Here is a 15947-nt window from a genome sequence, read left to right on the forward strand (position 1 = left end):
TAAGGTCTCCCCGGAGCCTTCTCTCCTCCAGCTGAACCCCCCAACTCTCTCAGCCTGTCCTCACAGGGGGTGCTCCAGCCCCTGAGCACCTTTGTGTCCTCCTCTGGGGCTGCTCAAGCAGGTCTGTGTCCTCCTGATGTTGGGGGCCTCAGAGCTGGACACAGTGCTCCAAGTACATTTGTACAGGTCTTCTCTATCTACAAATGAGATGGGTTGATGAAGCACAACAGTCATCACTGTGTCACGTCCAGATCTCCAACCTATACCAAGCCTACGCCAAAACTAACGCCTGGCATTTAGCCAACCGATATTTTTAAAACAGGACTGATCTCTGGAAACCAGAAGCAACACTCAGAGCATCCTTCTACAGAAAGCACCGTTATTGACTGAAAGCTTAAGAGATAGAGGACGGTGAAGTACTGAACCGAGACTGAGGAAAGCTGTTGGTTTTTTTTTTAAATCCCAAATGGTTATGCTTCCCTTTAAAGCAGTAGACTTGATTTACAGGGTCAGCAACTGCTGCTATAAACAGGATAAATCTCCAGAGCCTTTGTGTACCCTTTATTGAAGTGAGCCAAAATACACTGCTATTTACTCTCTGCGTGGGTTTGGGGTTTTTTTGGTGTGTGTGAGTGTGTGTGTGTGTTCTGTATCCAAAATTTTGAACAGATGTGGTTCTTATCAGTGAATGGGTGATGCATTTATTACCTCACCTCCCTCGTTCCATTCATAAGACGAACACTATCAGAGGCCTAAATCTATATAATACTATAAGGCAAAACATAATACTATAAAATCACCTGGTTTCAGGTATTTATTGATTTGAATGTGTTACACAGGAACTGGTACACGGAGGAGGTAATCAAAGATGAAGAAGACAAATGCTAGTGTTTAAGATCACAGGATCAATATTACTCCCACTCTGGCTATTTTTCGAGTCAGAAAAAGAAGCTTTTTGTAGCCCTTTCTCTTAGACATTGCTAACAGAATCTTTAATAAGAGGACAGTAAATCCAAATTCTTCCTCCACTAGCAAATACTGATCAATATAAATTACCTCTCAAATTTTTGTTGCAGACATTTAGAGAAGTCTGGATTCACTTATCTTGTAGCCCGAAATTGTCTATGTAAAGATCGAGCAGAAACAAAAAGGAGTGAAAGCTTCTCATTTTGCCTTGCTAGAACAATTCAACTATTCATTTATAAAGCCTCTACCTCCACAAAAGGGACAGTGCAGAGTATTCCTGTTTAAATGATCAGGGAGGTGGCTAATTCCTCAGCTGTGGCTGTCTTAGGATGGGGCATTCCTGTGTGCTCAAGGAATTTGATAAAACACCACAAGTTGGTTCTGGGATGCCAGAATAACATTTCTAAACAAAACAAATTACTGATTTATGCTCCACAGCATTTCAGCTAAGCATTGTGGAGCTTAAATCTAAGCCTGTTTAGACAGTTGATCTAGATAACTGATACAGTGTCTTGGAAGCGAAAGCCACCACCTCCCTAGGCCAGCCTGCTGTATTCAAAAACATCTGGAAATCAGTTTTTAACGTTGCAGCTTTCAAAGTTATGTCAGTTTGAGCTCCTTCTCCTCTCTTCCCCATCACAAAATCCGATGGTGAAAAACTGAATTGTCTCTTTTGCTTAAGCGTAGGAGAGAGCCATCCACAGAGCAATCCATCCGTTCCCTAACTGACTGTTTCTTCACTCCACTTCCCCAGTTTTCCTCCTGAGAAATCACTGGCTGTAATGGAGAGCAGCCTTGTTCCAGATCCTGATTCCCTCCAACAGAGTCACAGCAACTCTTACGCCAGCAATCACAGAGAAATGCTTTTAAAAAGAAGCTCTTTTAGCTTGTCCACTGCTAAAAGGCTGCAGATGAGACTTCAAAAGCTTGTGCAAGAATCTGGACACTCCATTCATATTAACTTAGTAGGGATTGACGTCCAAATCCATCCCTACAAGCCTGAATCACTTTAGCCCACATTCCTTGCTTGTAACAGAGGGGAAGTACATTCCCTGCTCACTCAGACTGGATGTTAGGAAACAAATTGCCATCCCAAAAAAACTGTATGCAGTGATTGTGCAGGAGGAAATATGATGAATACCTACTACTACATTAAAGCAGAAGTAACAAGGAGGGAGTAGAAGTGTTTTGGGTTCTCTGCAGAGTTGAACAGTGTGTCTGTTTTTATTCAGCACAGCAGGACAAGGCATGAGTTCAAACCAGGTAACATAAACCATAAACCTGGAAAATTTCCATGCAAAGAGAATGAAAAAGCTTCAAACACTTGAAATAACTTAGTGTAGAGAGAAGAGTAAGACAAAATAAAAATAACTGTAGAGAAGATGAAGATACTTTTATCCTCTTCGAACAATAATAAAGGGATAGTTGAGTGAAATGCAAAATACAATCGTAACTGATTAAAGAAAGTAAATGCTCTTTTCTACTATTACACAGGCACCACTGGAACTCATTGCTGCAAGAGACTACTTCAGCAATTTGAGGGATTTTTTGCCTTGTTTGTTTTTAAATCGTGCTGTTTATACAACTAACAGGAACATCGAATTTCAGGACCAGACAGCATGCTGGGCTGGACTTGTTCTGTAGATAATTAGAAGCTTATTTCCTGGCCTGTCCCTTTCTGATGTATCATGCCAGGCATGTTATTAATGCTTGCTAATAACTAAGAGGCATGTCTGAGTAATTCCCTATCTTCTTCCAACAATTGAGCAACTAAGCACATCTTTTCCTGATGGGCAATTTCCGTATAGGTTACATTGCACAAGCCTACCATCACTTTGAAAAAAGTAAGGCAATTCTCCACTAACAACCTATCCAATAGAAATGATCATTCAATGTCTGTTTCTGATACTCATTAAAAATCCCCTGAAGTGCTAGTAAGCAGAGGTCCTGATTGTGAGGTTGTGAAGTCAGAGATTTAGAAGACAGTGTTTACCTAAGACAAAGAGGCTGGCTGCTGACTAAAGCTCTAACTTAGTAACTGGAAGCCCTGAGTCCAAGTCCTTGCTCCCTCCCAGACTGAGGGTACGGCCGCAGACAGGTTATTCAGGCCAGCTCTGTATTAAGATAATTTTGTTTGGTAAAATTACACCAAAACATCATAGCAGCTGAGCCTACTGTGGGTACTCTGCACAGGCATAACAGGGTTTCTGCCAGGGAATAAATAATACATTTGTTGAAGATTGTACTGGAAAGATATTACATAGATGTTTCGCATTATGAGAGTTCCATACACAGAGTCAGCTGCAAGCTTTTGCCCTTTTTCTGTTTACAGTTCATAAAAGAAAAAGAAATCCAGCTCCTCTCCCATGCCTTAGAAACAGTATGACAGCGTTAAACCACAACCAGCTGTAGGTACCACTAAAACTGGAATGCAGCCAGTTTTAGTGGCAGCTGAGAATTACAGGAGTAAAAGGATGACAGTAACTATCCCTCAGAGGACAGCAACAAGGAATCAAAGGCATGTGCTGAGCACTGGGTACCTGACGAGGACATCTTGGCGCTGTGTTGGAGCACGGGTGTCTTACATGTCCGTCACCTATATAATTCTCAACACGCTTTGATTGTTTAAATCCAAACTAAACCAACCCATGCATCTTACAGAACAGCAAAGAGCAATCTGATCTGGTGTCTTCAAGCGTGTCTAAACTTCAGTGATTTATGACCTTAGGAAAAGCACTAAATGAAATAGCAGCCTCAGTCTGACTGGTATTACTTTGTTTTGGTTCTGCTGTTAAGCCAGGCTTTTGAAAGAGTGTTGCTATATGCCTACGGCTGCTGCCTCCCACCATACAAACTGGTTTTGCAAAACACCCAGTTATGTATCAGGAATTAGCAATGAAGAGACCCATTTAGTCCACTATGGAGTGGTGGTAGCACAGGTTACTCCACTTCCCAGTGTTTATACAGCAGCTGTAAGTGAACACCCAAATACACCATCTGAGTTGTGTTAGAGGACTTACTGTGAAACATGCAGTACTTACTTCAGATGGCAGCTCAGGGCTGAAACACCTAAAGGCTACAGCCATTTCATAGTTTGGGAGCTACAAGAATGTGGATACACACTATACTGTGTCATTTAGCACATTTAAGGCAATCTTTCAGCAAAAACATAAGCCTAAGAATGGCTTCCTATCAATATCCGTGGGTGTGGATAAGCTGTTTGTGCATCTCATGATAAATGTCCCTGGTTTTGTGGGTCATGACCTGTATGATTTGGCCTTGTCACCCAAAGCCTGTACCTGTAACAGGCACGTGACTCCCTTCGTGCACTGCATTTTGTTGTAAGGAAACTGATCTGTGATCCACTGCTGTGAGTCCTTTCCTGCATAATTACCTTACACATGAAGCACAGAGGAATGTCTCAACAGCTAAACAATAATTTGGCAAAATCTCACGATCAACAGGCCTCTAGAGAATATAAAATGTCCTAAAAATTAGAGGACACAGTTATCACTCTATAAACACAAAGACCCATCATATAAGATGGGCTCATTAATCCAGTCTTTGACAGCTGCATGTTTGGCTTCTCTTTTTTTTTGGAAGGGTTTTCACTTAAACCTGGCAGTTCCAGTGCATATTGTGAACCAAAATTCTGAAGCAATGTCTTTGGTAGAATAAAGGCTGTCAGTGAAACCAATGACACTGTGGATCAACAAGGACACCCCAGAAAGCAGAGATGCAGAGGAAATTAGAAAGCACAGCCAGAAGCATGGCTACAGAGTCTTGTACTCAGAGATCAGGCTTTGGAATTGATTTATCGGTGTGAATGAATTTTATGGTTACAAAAAAAGTGGTGAATAGGTGGCTTGCCCTGCAGTCTGCATTATTCTTGGTTGCAGATTATAAATAAAAGGCTGAGTGGATTGAGAGCAGCCCTGAGGAGAAGGACCTGGGGGTATTAGTGGACAGAAAACTGACTGTGAGCCAGCAGTGTGCACTCACAGCCCAGAGAGCCAACTGTGTCCTGGGCTGCACCCAGAGCAGGGTAGGCACAGGGCGAGGGGGGGGATTCTCCCCCTCTGCTCCGCTCTGTGAGACCCCCCTGCAGTGCTGGGTCCAGCTCTGGGGGCACCAACAGCAGAAGGACACGGACCTGCTCGAGTGGGGCCAGAAGAGGCTGTGAAGATGCTCGGGGGGCTGGAGCCCCCCCTGTGAGGACAGGCTGGGAGAGTTGGGGGGTTCAGCTGGAGAAGAGAAGGCTCCGGGGAGATCTTAGAGCGGCCCCCCAGGGCTGAAAGGGGCTGCAGGAAAGGTGGGAGCGACTCTGGATCAGGGGGGAGGGATAGGACAAGGGGTGATGGTTTTAAACTGAAGGAGGAGAGATTTAGATGAGATCTAAGGCAGAAATTCTCCCCTGTGAGGGGGGTGAGGCCCTGGCACAGGCTGCCCAGAGAAGCTGTGGCTGCCCCCTCCCTGGAAGGGCTCAAGGCCAGGTTGGATGGGGCTTTGGGCAACCTGGGCTAGTGGAAGGTGGCCCTGCCCGGGGCAGGGGGGTGGAACTGGATGGGCTTTAAGGTCCCTTCTCACCCAAACTCTTCTGTGATTCTGGTAATTCACTGTGCATCCTGCTTGAAATGCATTCAAGAATCTGGAAAGAGTGAGGGCTTCTAGTCAGACCCTACTTCCAACAATGCCTCTGAAGATGTGATGGGCAATGGCAATTTCCAGAACTGGAAAGAGATACTTCAGAGGAAAAAAAAAAACCCAATGCCTGAAAAAGCATTTAATCTCTGAACTTTTAAACCTGCAATGGCCACTTGGCACATCTTATCAAACAGTTTTGACCACAGGAACTAAAAGAACCAGCTTTGTGAGACTGCATGCTCCAAATGGCTCAGTGTCTCACAGGAGTAGGATTTACCCAAAATTATTTCTCAGTCCAATTTCTTCCTCTCCCAGCCTGCCTCTCATTTGCTTCAGTGGGAAATCTACCTGTTCCCAGTGGAAAGTAAGAGATTTCCTTTCTAGATATGTGAGATAACTCTGAAGATATGACTTATACATTTATTTAACGTCGGATTGGCTAAAAATTCCCCTCAAATTATTATTTCGTTGCAGGGAAGATACCCGCAACATATGTTGCTGGAAGATCCCCCCTCCCAAGACAGGAACCTTATTCCTCTTTGCTTCAATAAGATGCTAGCTCAAGTAATTTCATTTAAAATTGCCAATGACAGCACTCAGGGCTCCAAGCTTTAACTTTTTATATCAAACCTCTCTTTCAAGATACCATTTCTCCTGCAGCAGACAACATGGTGCCTATTTCAGCTAGGGAGGTAGGAGCTGGGATGACTAAGCTGTCTGATAACAAGCTCTTAGTTTTACAGACTTTGAAGTAAACTGCTTGGACAAAGGGAATATTCGTGGTTGCAGTGTGATAAGAGCAAACATTCAACCATGTGTACGCCAGATAGCCTTCTGCGGGGGAAGAAGTGAAACAGGCGAGCATATGTAAGTTATATGCTGAAATAAACATCATGATAATTTTTGAGTTGAGGGAACACCATCATTCATTCCTCCCCCACGCTCCCAAATTAATCACAGAAAGCAAAGGAAAAAAAACCCAAACTTGTATGAATAATGACACACAACTATTAAATAGCTGTAGAAGCGTTCATCAGAAAAAACAACAGCCATGCAGGACTGTGTTCCAGAAACCCACTCACTCTGTGATCTTAGCAGACAGCAAGACCATGGTTTACTTACCTCAGCATGGGGAAAAGGAGGTTCTGGAAGATATACCTTTGTTTGTTTGTTATGACACAACCTTTAAAAGAATAGGAAAATAAGCTGGGTTAGAGAGGTGCAGAACATCCTGCAGTATCTGCTGCCACCTACTGTTAAACTTTTTCTGGAGAAAAACATTTCATCTGTGGCATCAGGTGCAAAATCACCAATTTGTTTTGTTGCTTCTAGTCTCTCTGTTTAGAGGGCCAGCACCTACAGGACACGGCAACTCAGTCATAGCCAGATCACGTAGAGAAGGTGCAAGACAGCTGAAAGTAATTTTGTACACACTATGTACCAGAAATCCTTTGCTGTTGAAGACAAATTTGTACCTCGACATCATTTCATAGTTCAGACCTCAGCAGTTTTTGCAAAGCCAAATCACCCGACACAGAAAAAGTCCACTTGCCTCATCCCACTTCTCAGCAGTGACTTGATCCTTTTGTTCATTATAATCCAATTCCCCTATGCATTTTATTATTGCAGCTACAATGCTGGTAAACTGTCTCTCACTATGGCGTAATGCTCACTGTTATCTGCTATTTTACATCAACCATTTATTTTTAAAACATAAAATATTGAAAGTTGTTGATTAGCTCTAGCCAGACTCCTGATTCATCCTATTACAGAAGTTAAAATAAGATATTTGTCAGAGGTCTGTGTGACGTTACAATTATCTGTAGTGACACTGTCCTGGATGCTTATTCTGGGAAACACTACCCTTCTCATACTTTCTTCACTTTATTAAAAAGCAATAAGCCTGGGTCAAACTAAATTTGACAAAGTCTAAGAGATACTGAGAGCAGGAAATTTCTTTTAACTGACTAAATAGTAGAATTGGAAGGCCAGAATCCCTGAATTTCAACCCCAGTTCTGATGCCAAACCTGTTTTACAGATGTTCAACCTCTGCCTCCATTTCCACAGAAGTAAAACATTCACCTTACGTGTAAGTGTTTGGAGATTAGCTAATCGTGGGTTTGACTTTTGAACATAAGCCACTACAGCAAAGTAGAATTAAAAAAAAATGGTGTCTGAGCACTTGGGTGTCTGAATTGTGCCAGCTAGACACAGCAGACAAAACAACCCAACAGGCACACGTAACATTCCTGCTACTTTGACATTATTATATCAAGAACTATGCAATTACCACTTCAGCTGCTGCTGAAATGAAACCATCATGTAAGTACAAGTGAACAATTGTTTAGCTATAAACTATACGAGTCAACACACCCTGGTGAGTACACATAAATTTGGCCAGGACACCAAGGCTTGATTCTCCTACCTTTGCTGAAAGTAACACAATTAAAATTTACCAGATTTCAATCCTCCTTACAATTCTGAGGGATCAATTCACATAAGATTTCCACCACCTCTCTTTTCTTTCTTGAACTCTAGACTTGAAAAATACAGAGAGGAAGGAAAAGCTAACTTATTCTATTTAGTAATCTAGAGCACATCTCCATTTGTAAGAATTTAGGAACATTAATAAGTGGTTGGGTTCTCCTTTCCAAGGCTCAGAATCACAGAGCAGGTTGTCCAGGACTGTGTCAGTTGGGTTTTGGTCTCTCCATAGAAGACTCCACAAGCTCTCTGCACACCTTGTTTCAGTGTTTGACCACCCTCACAGTAACCAAGTGTGGGTTTTTGTTCAGACGGAGTTTCACATGTTTTAATTTGTGCCTCCTGACCTGTCAGTGGGCTGAGAAGAGTCTGCCTCCCTCATCTTCATTTCGTCTCGTCTGATATTTCTACACATTGATAAGATCCCCCTGAGACTTCTCTTCTCCAGGATGAAGAGTCCCAGCTCTCTCAACCTCTCCTCATCTTTGTGGCCCTGTGCTGGCCTCGCCCCAGTATATACTGGAGAGCCCAGAACTAGATACAGCACTCTCCATGCAGCCTCACCAGTGCTGAGCAGAGAAGGATCCCCTTCCCTGACCTGCTGGCAGCGCTCTGCCTAACACAGTCCGGGATACTGTTGGCCTTTGCCATGAAAATACATTGCAGGCTCAGCAAAATCAAGCCTGAAAAATCTATTTTGCTTACACAGGAGACTATGGTATAGTTCTGGGGACACTGGGTAAGACATGCAAACAGGCACAGCTAAAATTCACTCAAGTCAGGTACATCATTTAATCATCAGTGCAAGTACCAAAAAGGACAGATTATTTGAGTTTGTATGTTCTATAGGAAACAATGCTTCCCTAATTATAGAACATCTACTTACACACGCACGCACACCCTTGTGACTCAAGAAACGTGTTCACAATTCTAATCAAGTGTATATTAGAATATGTCAAGTAGTGACAACCTGCATAGCTGAGTGTGTGAATTGAGGCTGATGAAGCAGTCCTTCAGCACCTACCATTCAGCAAAGATCTGGGAGAACTCGAGGGAGCTGTTGGCAACAGGTGAGATGAAATAAAAAGGGACATTGGAGAGTCCAGCAGAGTCAATATACTGATACAGGCACTCCAGCAGATCATATATTACTCCCGAGGGGTAACAGGGAACCAGCACATTTCCTCCATTACGGACAGTCATAGCTAAGAGAGAGAGAGAGAAAGAGAAAAATCAATTAATAGGGTTCATATTTAAACTTTTTAATAGAATTCTTCTAATCCAAATATTACATAAGGTATAGAAAGAAGCTATCGCATGAATTAGCAGAACACATTATCCATATGAATTGGGAGAAACACTTCTGATCATGAAATACATTTATTTACTGCCTTCCCCAGGCTTAGTGGAGTGAACAATTCTAGTCCATTAGCTGGGGGGGCACATAACACACTGAGCACATACAAAACTCCTGACACGAGAGGGCGGTCTTGCACTGGCACGCCAGGATAAATGAGTGACACAAACCACCTTTCCATCAAAATAAACTCTGCTCCATCTGTCAGTTGTCCACCAGAGGGGAAGGACAACAGTTCACAGGTTTCAGCTGAAAGCACTACACCTGCTAAACTGTTCTGTGCTTGGTTTTCAGTGCTCTAGATGAATGGCTGAAGATGTGGCTATTTCAAACAGCCCTCAAAACTTGAAGAGGGGAAGGGAGTGTTTCTCCTTCTTAAAACCTCTAAATATTTCTGTCTTTTCAGTATAGCAAGAACAATTTAAAACTTCTGTGAATTGTAGACAGCATGAAGCTAGAAAAAAAATGAGGTAAAGAAAAAACAAAAATAGGTTTACTCTGTAATTGAGACAGATCGGAGTACAACAGCAAAAGCAAGTTACAGAGCAAATATTTTGCTCTTTTGTCAGAACGAATTACAAAAATGCTGTACCTTATGGGAAAGTGGAAATACTTTGTCCATCTCGCTGAGCAATTGCTGCCTTACTAGGATCTCAGCTGTGGGCTTGGGGTAAAACCATCTACTGATGTTAATTGCAGTGCAGCAGCAGTAACATTATGCATCAAGGCATTACACAAAAAGCTGTGAAAGAGCCTGAAAATGCATATATTACATCCCACCATAATCACTTCCTTGACTTCAATTTATTGACAAGCTTTGATGGGGTGCGGATTTAGCACATTAAGGGTCTTTTTCCCCACCTACATGCTTAAGTTTATGGCTGAATATTTAAAGACTTTGTCTAAGGAAGTGCAAAGACTCTGTAGTAGGATTTTCCACATACATTTAGGTATTTAACTCCTTTTAGCAGTCAGTGCCTGTTCCACACCCTGCTCCCAACAACAAATGGTGGTCAAAGACACCTTCTAACAGAGTTGTAATACAATCGCAGTGTAGCGGGTTAATTGCCTGGGTTTTCTCCAAGTTACATACAAACCATACCATCAAGATATTTGTGAATGTGAATAGCAATACTTTGCATTTGTCTAGGACCTGAGAGGTTACAAAATATCCCAGCAATGTGTTATATTATCCCTCTTATATGGGCAAGTCTAAACTATCCCATCTGTAAACAGGATGTGAAGAGAGAAATGAGACTAAGAACGATATTTTCAAAGCCATCTGGGGGCTGAAAGTTAAGCCTCTGGCTCCAGGACCAGACTTTGCATTGCTTCCTTAGGCACCCAAAAATTCTGCAAAGAAGGAAGATAAGTACCTATAGCCACAGCAGCAAGAATGCTGCATGGGGCAGAGACAGGGGATGCAGAGTACAGGGCACATTAATGATCAGCAGAAAATGTTAAGAAAAGGGGTATAGCTGCAGCTCTGTCTCTGCTCTGAACAAAAATACTGGCTGAAACACCAAGGTGTGTGTCTCCAGTAAACTGGTTCCTTCTTTTTTCACCCAGGCACAAACTAGCTTCACCCAGTTAAGCTGAACGGCTCCCTCCCACCTTTGAGGAGGCAGGAGGAAGAGCTTTCATCTAAAGATGGGCTGGCTAAAGAATTTGTCTGGGCCCTGAAAAGTGTGTGTTTCATTCCTAAGCCTCAGAGTTTGAATTCACAGCTCTCCCTTCCCTGCAGCCCTCGGATAGCTATGGGAACTTCAAACCTTTTTGCTGAAAACAACCAGAAGTTCAAGATTCCTAGGGCCACAGAGAAAATAACAAGAGGGCAAGGTCTTGGAGCAGACGCCAACTTGTTTCTGCTCCCAAGAAAACTACAGAGCTGGTTACCAATAATTAATATAAAATCACAGTCCAGGGAGTGGAGCACTCTTCCAGGCAGCTGCCCTACCCACTAGGCCACCGACCCAGGGTGGCTGACCCCTTGAATCTCATGTTCCTGGCAGCATGGTGATGCACCTTTGAAACTGGGCTGGGGAATACCCCTGGTCCCCAGGACAGGAAAGGACAGCAACATGGCTATCCCACTGCTGACAAGGCTCTGCGTGACAACTTTCCAGTTTAGAATTCAGCCCAGCTCCTCGGTTCAAGTTTATCCGTACATGCTGTGGTCAGCAAGCTGGGCACTACTTCTTGAGGGTTCTCTTAAGTGGTTCCATAAAGGGATAAGAATTACCTCCCAGCTTCTGCGACACAGGGATGAAAACCTTTACAAGCATACTGCCTTCCATGCAAGCAGCAGGTCCAATCTGTCTCTCTGCACCACTACGGCAACTTTCTATAGTTGTCAGTAAGAGGACACGTATATTTGAAAGCTGTTTAAGGCCCAATTTATCTCTGTGACTGATGGATGCACTCTCTTGATAAAAGTTGTATAATAATCTTGGCATTTCAAATTTAGTCTCCTTCAGTAGCTCCATAACAAGTTGTTCAATTTACAGCTCACAATGAGATACTTGCTTTTCGAACAGCTGCCACCACAAGGTCAAGTTGGCACCTAAAAAGCAAACTGTGCTCTTTTCTGCTTTATATAAACACGCACACACACAAGCACAACCGCACACGCACACAAAATATCACAAACTGTCCCTACAGACAGTCTGGCAATTTTGCTGATGATGCCCAAGGCAATGTAAAAATACAATTGCTTTTCTCGAGCTGCACAGTGCTGGTGCTGCAATGCTGAGCACAGAAAAAAGGGGTTTGGGCTAAGCTGAGAGGAACTCGGAGACGTGAGAAAGCATGGTTTCAGTGCTGCACACACAATGTGGAGAGGAAATCATGCATGTCACTAATAATCCTACATGCTGGGATGAAAACAGAGATCAAGGTGAAATTTTGGCACTTCCATTTCTGTGCTTCCCAACACTTACCCACAAGCAGGCTGTTACCTCATGATATACATTTTTGGTAAATTTCCAGTGTCTGCTTTAGTTTTTACTTACTGTATTTTAAGCTTCTTGTGAAGTCCCCTGAACATTTTGGAAATGGGAAAAAGATACAAAAACTACTGCGCTCAGCTTGCCTACTCTGTCACTTGTCCCAGTAACCAACTGCTTTTTGGACTTTTTTACACATTTGAAAGAAAATTGATTCACTATTTTCTTCTCCTGATGCTGGGGTAAGATGTGTGAACGCTGCTATGTAGAAGACAGCCCTACCAGTACATTATTCACAGAATTATTTAATTTCTTCAGGTTGCTGCATTTTTTGGCAAATACCACTCCAATTCCAGATTCTTACAATGGCATTGTTTTAAGCATGTATCTTCCCTTGGTCTTTAATAATTTTCTAATTTCTCTGAGTTTGTCTCATTCAAGATAGAAGCTGGCTTGAAGACCTTCAGCAAACCCCTCAAAAATAGTTCAGAACATTTCTGTAAACCAGAACAACCTGCTCAGATAAACATCCACCTGTACCTACATATGTAACATATTTATCTATATGCATTCACCTTTTGGATTTTGCTTTGGGCCCAAGCTATGTCTCAAAGACTTTTCAGTTTTAAAAGCATTTTAATTAACAAGCTTCTTGCTTACTCAGCAGACAGCTGTTGCAGTTCAAGACAGAAGTGACACTGAGGTACTTGCTAGAGCACATTTGCAGCAGAGCTGGCAGCAGGGCAACATGTACCACTCCTTGGCCTTTCCAGGCCGTAGTCTAACATTTCAGCTCAGACTTGCTTCCTTGGTGGTTGAAGGTAAGATGACAGGATGCGATCGTACTACCGTCTGTCAGGGGAACAGTAACCCCATAAAGGTCCAGAAGGGACAGAGAAGGGCAGCACATCTGGATCTAGCAGAACAAGGTCACCAAAGCTTATCTGAGAGGGCTCATAGGGTAATAAAATTAACAGTGTTTAAGAACAATGAAAACACAGACCTTAATACACACACACAGATATAAACACATGCATCACTTAGGAAAGGAAGTCACAGGTGTTAAGAATTAACACAGCTTCAAGGGAAGGTTGGACAAGTTCCTGGAAGAGAAAACCCCTGAACATTACTAACTACACAAAAAGCCATGTCTGAGTCAGGAAATTCCTGAAATAAAAATACTTGAAGGCTATAAGATTATAAGGGGAAAGTATTATATAGTCTCGTCCTGTTCTACTCTTCTCCAGACATCTGCTCATGATCCCTGCTGGAGCCAGGATGTTGGCAGCGACTATCTTTGGTACAATCCAAGATTATCATTCTTATAAAATGCCAAAACACACTCTATTAATAGGTATTTACGCTACAAGGAATCATCCTGACCTTGGAACTCATCTTTTCATATAAACAAAACCCACACAATTTTACCTTGTACATCCCACAACAGGACCTATGACTCCTGTTTGAACTGAAACTTGTCCTATACAGGGATATCTGATTTTGATTTAGAGACGGTGGTTGACAGAGGAATCTACCACCTCCCTTGTACTATTTGCCCTCCACTACCCTGGCAGTCTCATACTGGGACTGTGAGATATTCAGCATCTGTGCATACACGCAAGGATTTTAAAATGGGAAAAACGCCGATGTATTGTGGGGTTTTTTTTATTCTCCAGTGGTACATTCACATGTAAAAAGTAAGACTAAGAATTACCTGCATTTCAGTTCTGTTTTCTGCCTCATTCTGCAACCTTGGGTAAGCCACCTAAATACTACAGCTCAAATATCTCCCAGGTGTGTAATGGGGACTGCAATACTTGCTTACAGTGAGGATTCCCTGATTTAGACTTCTAATGTCTTTTGATAACCTTTGTAACAATCATCCTATCACAAGCTTTTTAGTCTTATTTGTAAATAGTTTAAAATAAAGGGAAGATCTCTGATAAAAGAACAGACAATATACAGTAGGATAGACATGAGAAAGTGCTTTGAGGACAGAAGGGTGAGAGCACAGAGGAGCTGAGGTGGGGGAAGGGGAGAAAAGGAGAGAACAGCACTGGATGTGACATTCCAGGCTGGAAAATGCTGCCATTCACACTGATATCACAGCTTTGCAATTATCAGCTTTTCCAGCTGTGAAAGCATCTGATTAGGTTTTATATTTCTGGGGTCTATAAATATATCTTGAAATATTTTTTTAAACAGAGATTGTGCTATTTGCTTTTGATATATTTAAAAATCAGGTGTAAGAAGGGAAGCAGATGTGCTTGTTTTCAAAACTGGAAGTCATAAAAAAGCATGTAAAGATTTTACACTGGCTGATATACAGGAAGGAAATAGTAATATTTCAGCTGGGAACAATATCCAAAACCTAGGCAACATGTAGTCTGTTGGCAGCTAAGCGACATACTTAGCGAACCAAGAGCAGCAGATGATTAAATCTCATTATACCTGTTCCATTCCAAAACATTTTAGGTACAACTTGTGTCTCTCCAAGCACTTACTGTATTAATGACATCAGGAGCACATCGTAAAATCTAAACAGCTAGTTTTATGCCAGAAGCTATAGCTGGACAAGTTATTCAATTCCAGGAATCTCAGAATTATTTCCCACCCAAAGCAATGAATAAGATGATAAAATAGGCTAAAGACTTCTTTCAACGACCTACCCAAGTTGCTGCAGAATTCTCCTACCATGCCATCTGGGTTAGCAGTAGGGATTTGTGTAAGACCCGTCAGGATGAGAACATCACTATTTTTAAGAGAAGCCTGGTCCATGGGCTGAAACAGAACACAGTGAGATAAAATGAGTAACATGACAGTTATAACAGAGGCTTCTCTGCTCTGTACCAAGAAGACTGCAATACAGAATACATACAGTCACCAAGAAGGAGAACACATGGAACACTTTAAAGTGAACATTCCTCCATCTGTGGAAATCTAACTGCAGTTAATAAAAACACATACAACTGTTTACCTGCATACTACAGCCCAAAACAAACAATGGAACTGTAACTGGATCCATCTCAAAGAAGTCTCCACAGACTAATCATTTCATGGCCTCAGGAGCTGAACACTGAAAAGGCAGTAATTTGTTGAGGATGTGGCAAGTACAGTCAGGAAACGATCTGACTCTTGCATTACTATCTCTGGCTGTACTAGTTTCCAACTTGCTTCCCTTTGCAAATCAAGGCAACAGCTTGATTTCCAGGGCTCCCTGTCTACAGGGGACAGGACCATTTCCCTCAACCGTTCAATGGATTCTCTCTGGAAGAGGTGAGATCAGCAAAGGACTTTGGGTCTAAAGCTCTCAATTTTGTGTATGAATCTGCACGCTCCACGAGGCTCTCCCCCGAGTATGAAGTCTGCTCCTCTGCTCACAGTGTTTCGACCATGACTTTCAAACACTCATTTTGTATTGTTTGCACAGCCCTTTTTTGTGAAGCCTGGTTTTGTGAAATGATAAATGGCTACTGCTGGCAGAAAAGAGAAATTGGTTTAGATTCCTTAATACTGATAAATTTTGTTTATTTATCTAAGAAATAATCAC

At 42.3% G+C, this 15947-nt stretch overlaps 1 protein-coding gene across 1 annotated transcript in view; it reads right to left on the bottom strand.

Annotated features, from left to right (window-relative positions):
* INTS9 (integrator complex subunit 9) overlaps nucleotides 1–15947 on the bottom strand; it is a 57628-nt gene that overhangs the window by 11517 nt on the left and 30164 nt on the right. The window contains exons 9-11 of the mRNA XM_026846376.1: nucleotides 15067–15178; nucleotides 9120–9300; nucleotides 6733–6793 (exon numbers count right to left, since the gene is read on the bottom strand). Of these exons, the coding sequence (XP_026702177.1) occupies nucleotides 6733–6793; nucleotides 9120–9300; nucleotides 15067–15178 (354 nt within the window). The remainder of the gene's footprint in view (nucleotides 1–6732; nucleotides 6794–9119; nucleotides 9301–15066; nucleotides 15179–15947) is intronic.

The sequence above is a fragment of the Athene cunicularia genome (genome assembly GCF_003259725.1).
Source record: "Athene cunicularia isolate RWA chromosome 3 unlocalized genomic scaffold, athCun1 chr3_part1, whole genome shotgun sequence".
Lineage (NCBI taxonomy): Eukaryota > Metazoa > Chordata > Aves > Strigiformes > Strigidae > Athene > Athene cunicularia.